This window comes from Hippocampus comes, unplaced genomic scaffold (genome assembly GCF_001891065.2).
Source record: "Hippocampus comes isolate QL1 unplaced genomic scaffold, H_comes_QL1_v1.1 scaffold116, whole genome shotgun sequence".
In the NCBI taxonomy this organism is placed as follows: domain Eukaryota; kingdom Metazoa; phylum Chordata; class Actinopteri; order Syngnathiformes; family Syngnathidae; genus Hippocampus; species Hippocampus comes.
This window is the reverse complement of record NW_017805120.1, coordinates 707,829-717,065: the sequence shown is the minus strand read 5'-3', so window position 1 is coordinate 717,065 and position 9,237 is coordinate 707,829. Positions and strand designations below refer to the sequence as shown.

At 49.5% G+C, this 9,237-nt stretch overlaps 1 protein-coding gene across 6 annotated transcripts in view; it reads left to right on the top strand.

The window, feature by feature from the left end:
* The window catches only part of vti1a (vesicle transport through interaction with t-SNAREs 1A), a 75,039-nt gene extending 68,015 nt beyond the window's left edge, over positions 1 to 7,024 (top strand). For 2 of the 6 annotated variants that reach the window (XM_019865905.1, XM_019865909.1), the window contains one exon: positions 6,762 to 7,024. In XM_019865905.1, coding sequence (XP_019721464.1) covers positions 6,762 to 6,855 — 94 coding nt within the window. In that variant the 3' untranslated portion in view covers positions 6,856 to 7,024. The remainder of the gene's footprint in view (positions 1 to 6,761) is intronic. The other 4 variants (XM_019865910.1, XM_019865911.1, XM_019865908.1 and 1 more) reach the window with 3 other exon arrangements.
* Positions 7,025 to 9,237: the final 2,213 nt, after the last annotated feature.

Below are 9,237 nucleotides of genomic sequence, written 5' to 3'. Positions count from 1 at the left end.
CCCCCCCCCCCCCCCCCCCACCCCCTCTTCCAGTCTCCATCTCTCTGTCGTTTGCTTTTCTCTTTGGTGTTTGCTCTTCGGGGAACTCGGTGACCACGAGGAAAAAAAAAAAAAACTTGATCATGAATACTTGATGGACAGTTCCTCCATGAATTTTGCATCGTCGCAGGCTTGTGATGTGGCCAACACTTGAATACAGATAGATAGCCTCGGCCTGCTGACCGGTGGCCCCCCCCCCCCAAAAAAAAACAAAACCAGCCGCTTGTGTGTTTGTTGGTCACATGGCTTCTCTTCTGAGTAACACGCACATGCTTCCAATGAATGCCCTCTCAACACTTCATACCCCCCCACCCCCACGCACCTTTTGCGTTATGTATCAGCCACTCCTGAGATTTCACCGTGGCTTCCCGCAAATATGGATTGGCTTTTGCATTTCCAAAAAGTCCCAAAGCATCCAGGGGCGCCCCCTTGACTCTTGAACCCGGTTCGGTAGCAAACGCAAAAGGTTGAAGCTGCCGATCTGCATCTCTCGTGGCGCTTGACGCCCACGCCGATGCTGCTGATGCCGAGAGTTTCTCGCATCCAGGAGAGGAAGGGAAAAAAAGACGACTTTTTTTTTTTTTTTTTTCCTCGGTTGCCCCTTTCCTTTTGGCGAACTTCTTTTTCGGGACTGACCACCCGGCCGTTGAGTCTGTGACATTATCCATGTCGTTGTCATAATCAAACTTCCTTTTCCAGTCTCTCTCTCTCTCTCTCCTCTTAAACAGTTAAAGGGAAGCAAGTATGTAAGGGGGCTGCGGAAGCTGGTGTGCAAATTTAATGGAACGGCATGGATTATTTAGGATGACTAAAGCCTCCCTTGTAGTGTCAAACAGTCAGCTGGAGGATGACATGAGAGTCCTTACGTTCTCCGCCAGTGTCTGCCGTTGTCGCCGCCACCTCACCCGCGTGCGCACATCCAAAAAACGTCCCGAATCTTGAAGCCTGCCCGTGCTTTTATTTTGAAGGTCTGCCTTTTGCGGAGCTTGCGTTGCTGTTGGTGGAACCGTTGATGCGCAACTTGCCAAGTGCGTCGTATGTGTCACTTTGAAAGGCCGGGCTCAGCCTGGTGAGTGACGTGGGCGTCAGGGAATTGGCCGTGTGACTCGGATCGAGTTGTGGCGATTGGCAGCTTGTGTATGAATGTGCTTGTTTGTTTTCTTAATGTGTAACATGATTGAAAAGTGCACCGGTGGCTGCGTCGGTCCGTGACCACTTGCGGAGTCTTTCTAATATGTTCTAAGCAGGAGTTGTTTAAAAACGAGAATCATACTCTTCAAAGCTTTGAATCTTGATCCTCGGGGTATTTCATTAATATGCAGGAAAATGATATCAGGACAAAGATACGGCGCATCTTTTTCCAAATGTTCACATGAAACTTGGAACTTGAGGCTTGTGTTTCTCGCCCGAAGAAGTGAGGTCACCTTTCACCACAATGAACTTGGTGTTCAGTAGCCGAGCGTGGAGGCTTTTCCGTCCGTTTGCATGACACCGAGCCGAGTGAGGAAAATTCCAGACTTTCACAAACTTTTTGAAAGCGGAGGTTGCCGAAGCCACCTGCTAGAAAAATCGGCAAAACAAAGAATACGTCGCCCACAAAAAGCATACGTACGTTATTCCTCATCCTCAAAATCCGGTTTTCAGTTGTAAATGGACGACACACTACGCGAATGATGAGTTAAAAGGACGACACGGAAGCAGAGAGCACCAGCGACACCCAAAATTGCTGCCGGCTAAAAAAAACAAAAAAAACCCAGGAAAAATTCCAGTGCCGGTTGCAGCGTATCTGCTTTCTCTTCCTCCTTGGCGTCATTCTTTGTCCTCTTCATCTCTCTCTCTCTCTCTCATTCTCTGTTTCCGTTTCACATGGAGTCTATACTTGCTCGCTGGCTGGCTGCTTGCGGCCCGGGAGAGAAGGAGGTCCCAGTCGAAGCCAGCCAGCCTTGTTAGCCGTGTGAATTAAAAATGGATGAACCTGTACAGCCTCCGCGCCGTTCTCCTGCCTTCACGGCTCCCACTGAGCGCAGGGGGGAGGGTGGGGCGAATTGGGGGAACCCTCAAGGAAAACCTTGATGCAAGCAAGCTCGCCCGCAAAATAAAAACCTGTTGCTCATTGATGTGGTGGATCCGATCCAAATGTCATTTGCAACAAAACGCCTCGACGCTTTCGCCGCGATGGAAACGAGCTTCAAAACGATCACTTTGGACCCGACGCGTCGTCAACATTGGTTGGAAAAAAAAGAAATAAAAGCGGCAGCTCTGAAGATCAATGCTTTTTTTTTTTAGAAAAAAATATCCAGTAGACCCGCGCTATCGGCGGATTGCGGTTAGCGAAAATCCACAAATAATTTTATAATTGCCATTGGGGAAAAAAAAACAACAACAAAAATGAAGAACGGGAATCGGTCCAAAGCAATCATAGCAGGTAAAGATTAAAAACAAATCTTTTCTGAATGCACCCCCTTCAGATTCTCCACAGATACGGTGACCCAATCACGACATTCCACTTTTCCTCTCCTGCGCCCTCTAGAAGGCACGCCTCACTTTGGGACTAAATACGAGCCGCCACGGCTCGCGCGCACGCAAGCGGAGAGAGCGTCAAAGGTGCGAGGCGGCCTCTCTGCGCACCCTCTCCCATCTGCGGGGAATTAAGCCATGATCTTTCAATAATTCATTAGCGTAAACAGCTTGCAATTAAGCGGCGAACGGACGGACGGGCGGGCGCCGCACTTGGGCAGCTGCTTTGCTCAAAAGGGGGCTTCCGGGGGAAAAAAAAAAAACATTCAAAAAAAGAAGCAACAAATAAGTCAAATCGTTTATCTTGAACGGCCCCCTCGAGAGCAACAGGCGGAACGTAAACGTGGCGGCGGGAGGGCAGCTCGGGTCAACTTGCGTCGACGCGGAGTGCGGAACATGTTTCAAGTCAGCCGAATATTCGTTTTCTTTGAAATTATTCGCAAAAAAAAAAAAAAAAATTATAATAATTCTTAAAGTGTATGTAAATATATAGAATCCTGTGAACAACAAATAGGTTGATTTGTTTTAAAATAAATCCATAAAAATCAAAGAAAATGATGCCCGAAAAATATTTTTTTGTTGTACGAAAGGAATTTTTTTTGGGGGGGTATCCGCGTGCGTCTCGAGCACAAGGAAGCATTTATTTGTTTTGGGGATTTTGCTAACAAGTGGACGCTTTGGTCCGGAGCCTCCCCTCCGCCGTGTCCGTCACTCAAACCATTTGTGAGCGCATTGATCTTTCTTTCCCTCCCTTTCCTCCCCCACTCTCCTCCCTCTCTCCCGCTCTCTTCCTGGCCCGTTCGCCAGCCGCCGCAGCTTCCCAGGCTCTTGGCGGGCAGAGTCAGAGCAGCTCAGACAGCCATTGATTTTTATTTTATCGGGCTTCTGGTGCCGAGGAGGAGGCCCTGGGAGATGAAACTCTGCAGCTAACTTTGTTCTTAGCCGACATGTTGGGGGCTGCTTTTTTTTTTTTTTTGCCCACTGAGTGGGTGGGGCCTAGCCCTTTGCAATGGGCCCGTGTCGAGCAGTTTTCACCGTTTTTTTACCGGTAAACAAAACAGTTTGCCTGTGTCACAATATGGCGGATCACAGGAGTCCAGTCAAAAGCCTTGAGCAAACGACAACGGTGACATCAGCTTCCCAAATTCTTTTTTTTGACACGCTGCCAGACCACTCGGCTCCTTCTCGTCGTCGCAATGGGCGACGTCGATTTGAGATGCGAGTGGCCACGCGTGAGTTCCGAGCGCTCTCGCGGAATAAATTCCAAATGCCAATCAAGGTGCCGGCGTACCAAGATACGAGAGCGGCATCTAGGTCGGACCCGCGCCCCGACACACACGCGCACACACGCGCACGGTTAGGTGTACCCTGCCGCTCATTACAGCTAATAAGGCTGCGGAGGGAGGGAGGGAGGCAAAAAAGAAGAGGATAGAAGGGAGCAAAAAGAAGAAGAAGAAGAAGAAGAAGAAGGAGGAGGAGGAAAAACGGGAGATTTTAAATTTTAATAACACTGGTACGATTTTGTAAATCTTTCCTGACAGAAAAGTCCTCATTATTTTCATGTGGTCTCCGAGGGGCCTCTCTCTCTCTCTCTCTCTCTCTCTCTCTCTCTCTCTCCCCCCCTCTCTCTCTCACACACAAACACAACAGCGTCCCCCCCCCCCGCCGCTCGCTGCTCCCCCCCTCTCTCTCTCTCTCTCTCTCTCTCTCTCTCTCTCTCTCTCTCTCTCTCCACTGTTCTGTCCGTCACCGTCCTTTTTCTTTTGAGCTTTGTCTCTAGTCTTTTTTTTTTTTTTGTCTCACCCCCAAAGCTGTTGACTGAACACGCATCGTCAGTCTGTAGAGCGACCAATGCGGGTTGGCAGTCATCGGCCCGTTTTTCGGTTCACCTGTTGCACCGTAAGCGTGACTCCAACCCTCCATCCGGTGCGTTGGTAAAACAAAATGAAGCCAAGGCATGGCAGCTTTATTTCTATTTCGCATTTCATACACAAGGTAGCTCAATGTGCTTCACAATTAAAAGTAGAACATTTAAAAGCATTCACAGCCAAAAGAGTTGAAGACATTTAAAAGCAAAGTAAAGAAAAAGTGATGAAAGTTCAGGGTGAAAGACTCACATAGTTTTGTTTTGTTTTTTTTTTTTTTGTCAAATGCGAGCGAACAGTCCGCCAAGGTTCAGCTCGGCACAAATGTTGCGATGCGCTCCCCACGCCGGGATGCAAAATGACACGGATGCGTGTTTTGGGTGAGCGTGACAAGGTTCGGTGGCCCCTTAACACGCACCCAAGTGTCTTCTGCTTCAGCTTCAGCTTGTACGCGAGGAAGAAAGAGAAGGGGGGGGTGTGGGGGGGGGGGAACCAGGAGAAGTTCAAGTGTGAAGAACACGCGACTCGTTGATCCTGTCCTGACACGTGGCGAGACGGAACACAACTTATCAAACCACATCCGTCCTGCAGCTTTGACAGGAGGGGGACGGAGGCGTGTGTGTGTGTGTGTGTGTGTGTGTGTGTGTGTGTGTGTGTGTGTGTGTGTGTGTGTGTGTGTGTGTGTGTGTGTGTGTGTGTGTGTGTGTGAACTCTTGGATTGCCATGGAGGCTTACTTTCAGTGGAATCCAAGGCTTTTCCTGCCACCCGCCAATATCTCCGCCGAGTACATTTTCCAATGGCGAGGCATGGAAGAGGGTCAGCACAGCTTTTGAAGAGAAGATACAGATGAGGTGATGAATCCCGGCGGGTCACGTTGATGATGAGGGAGTGAAATGGCAACATTTTGGATGGATGACAAGTTTAGGCACCTGATGCTCGAGCAGAGATTGTATGAGTATTTGTTGTGGTACGGTCGGCAGGAGTGGGTGTTGCGAGCATGAGAAAAGATGGAAAAAAAAAAAGCCACGAGCATCCAACTCTCCCCATTTGAAGTCAGAGACCATCCAATAACTGCCTTGGATTGGTCGCCCCCTTGCCTCCCTCTGTTAGCACCCGTGCTAAAGCTAGCAGGCTTTTCTGCCAGCCCCTCCCCTCCCCTCAGTTCCTCATGTGCAAAATTAGCATTAACACACACTCACACTGTGATGCGCACCCCCTCCCTCCTTCCTCTGGGATATTTGGCCGGGATAAATAATGACAGTAAATAATGCATGTCAATTAATAGCGGTGAGACGGGGCTTGGCTAAACACACCGCCGCGGCGTCTCCTCCCCCAGCTGGCGCACCACCGTCAACGCCAGCACTTTTGAACCGATGCACAGCTTCCAGTAATGAGCGCGTTTAGAAATAAAGACGTAAGCACAAGATGGTGGGCAGCCGGCTGGGCCGAGGTGACTGAGCACCCCCGGTGATAAATGACCACCACTGGGGTGGCTATTCATCTCCCGCTTAGAGAAGTGGACAGCGCGCACCTCCCCAACCTCGCCCTCTCCTCCACATGTCAGCAAATGTGATAATTCTCTCATTTGTCAGCGGCAGCCAGTGTGGAGAATTTTTTTTTGGGGGGGGGGGGGCACCAATGCTTCAGCGCTCGATCTATCTTGTGGACATTTTACCAGGCGAACGCACCCTTGCGCCCCCCCTCCCCTCTCCATCCTCCGTCCTCCTCCAAAGTCAGGCCTGGTCAAAATGTTTTGATGGTAAATTCCGTCGTCAGTTTGCTATTATGACTGCCAGCAAACTAGTGAGAGACTTTTTTTTTTTCTCCGCGCTCGCAAATAAACTTTTCGGGCCGCACCTCTGCGCTGGCATGTAACTTTTGTTTGTTACAAGGTTTCACACTGTTATTTTTTGACCTCACACGCGCCTTTTAACCCTTTGGCGGGCACTTATTCACACCGCGAGATCACACAGCTGGAACCAAAAAGAACCTTGGATAACTTTGACACAGAGAAAGATAGGGTGCGCGCGACGTCTAAAATTGCTGACTTGCGGCGCGGCAGAAGTGAGTCTCAACTGTCGGGTGTTAAACTTCACACTCCTCTCCCGGCCTGCGTGGGTGTTACACGGAGCTGTCGGTGTCCCGTCTCTGTTACGGCTCCGGTATGACCTCCAAAGGCCAAAAAAAGAGGTCTAGCGTGCTTGCTTCAAGTTGTCACTTTTTTTGCACAATGATTTATTATGACACAGAAACGTTTTGCATGTTTGCCCACTCGTGCATGATATGCTAAATGAGGTCCCACTTTTTTTTTTTTTTTTTTTTTTGGTCTCTGTTTGCAGGATCATCCAGAATCGCGTGCTGGTCTTCGTCCTGGGAGCCTTCATCGTCCTCACCATCATCCTGGCCATCTATTTCAATCTGCGGGGCCGCTGATCTTCCAAACACACACACACACACACACACACACACACACACACACGCACACAAACACACACATGATTAATAGCGACAAAAAGCGTTGTTGGACTGTAATTAGGACAAATGGTCACCATGAATCAAGCTTTTCCAACGGCTGACAAGGATTTTTTTTTTTTTGTAACCCTCCTCCTCCTTCTCCTCCTCGTCCTCGTCTTGCGCAACGGCTGTTTTTTTTTTTTTGTAACCCTCCTCCTCCTCCTCCTTCTCCTCCTCGTCCTCGTCTTGTGTTTTGTTGTCTTTTCTCCTCTGTCATGCTCCAGCGTCCTTCTCCAGGGACAGAACTCGATTCATAGTGTTGATCTCAGCCCCTTTCGTTGTGCACATTTGCACACACGGGAAGAGGAGGACAAAGTGGGATCTGCGGGAACTTATTTCAGATCGCCGTCCTCGCGCCCCATTTTTAAAATGAACCGGGAGATCAATGACGGGTTGTTAGTCAGATATGGTGATCTCACGTCACTGATTCGTTTCATTTCAATGTATGGTACAGACGCGTTCCCCTCTCATTCTTCTCTGCTCGACTCAACTTCCTACACTGTGTACTAACGTCGAAATGGACTTCATGTATAGCTTGGAGATGTTTATGAAAGTGATTCTGCTATTTATTTATAAAGGCGTCTGTAAACTGTATTTTCTTGGAGGTTATTTTTTTTTTTAACAGGTTACAAATTCTATTTGAGCCATTTAAACAGTTATTTACAGGGCTCACTATTTGGCAAGCTAACTCTGGCTATTTTTTTGTTTGGGGGTGCAAAGTAGCCATTTTGTGCAAATCCGACAGGAAAATCTGCCAAAATGCGCCTTGAGCGACTTGAGCCTGAAATGATGAATCCCATTCTCACTCAAGGAGGGGTGGGCCCATGGCATCATCATCATCATCATCATCATCATCAATTCAAATCAAAAGAAATCATGGCATGGAATCGTGCCGATTGTTGCGGGATTACAAAATCACCGCAAATCAGCCTTTTTCTCTGCCACTGTCGCGTGAACGTGTGAAAGCGTCAGTCGAAAAAAGATGTCACGCGAGCTAAACCGCTCGGAAGGGAGGGCTAACATTGGCCGTAACATAATATCGAATACAATTTCAACAGGTACGTTTGAAATTCGACCGGCTAACGGTCTGACGAACGATTCGACTCGATGACGCAGACGTGCTCCTTTGACGCCGGCAACAGCGCTCATGTTAGCTCGCAGGCTAGCGATTGATTGGCTCATTCACACAAAAGACAGCCCGACCAAAACCTTTTTTTTTTTCCCCTCCCAGCCCGTTCGAGGTTGAGACGGGACAACAACTTTTAAGGATAATGACAGTTAATTAAATTCATTTGTGCAGGCAAAGGAGACGGATCAAGTACAACCTGATGGCCGGGGAAGGAGTGTCGACCTGTTACTGCGTCTGCAAGGTCATTTACAATCCAAACATAAAGGAGCAGTTGTGGTGCGCCGGATGCAACTTGTGCCCTGCCCCGACCGCAGGCCTCTCAATTGATCTCACAGCAAAGAGAGAAGCAAGGTCGACATTCTTATTTGCGCCCATTTTCCAAACCAACTGGATTTACCCCCGGCGCCCAGGCGAGAAACATGGTGCTCGTCCCTGCCGTCTTGGCGGATTTGTAATTTTTTTTACCCCCCGACCCCACTGTAATGTGTGTGGGGGGGGTAGTAGCATCACAAACCGACCGTCATCTGCTTCAAAGTCTCCCATTAACAATTGACAAAATAGCGGCCCGTCCCACGCTGGGTGGGGGGGTGGCGACTCATCGAATGTTGTCATGAAACAGGAACGGGAAGTGATGCAGGAAGCACGGAGGGGGGGTGGGGGTGGGGGGTGTAGGCCGGTTAATGACCAGTGATGCGTGCGTGTGTTCAGCCTACCTGCACGCTCTTGCGTTTTTCCTCCGTCTCCCTCCTCTCCTGGCACCTTTCCTACCCCCTCCCTCCTTGTCTCCCTCCCTCCCTCACCTCCCCCGCCAGCCTGTCAGACGAGAGGGTGGAAGGCAGCGTGGCGGGCGGCGGCGGCTTCTATTTGAAGTTGTAATGGTGTCAAAAAGTCAGGGCTGACTGACAGACGTCAGTCCCACAGGGCCTCATTAAAAACACCGCCACTTGACAAGGAAATAATTGAGCGCCGGCGACAACCTGAGGGAGGGGGCGGGGGGTGCGCTGGGTAAGGGAGGTGCGCGCTTACTATCCCCCCCCCCATCTCCTTTTTAGATGTTTTTATTTTCTTGTCACTACTGTCACCGGGCGATTATGTTCATTAAGAGGCAGCATTAAAAAACCGGCAAGCCGAGACTCATTTTGAGGGACGTCAGCCCACCCCCCCCCACCCCC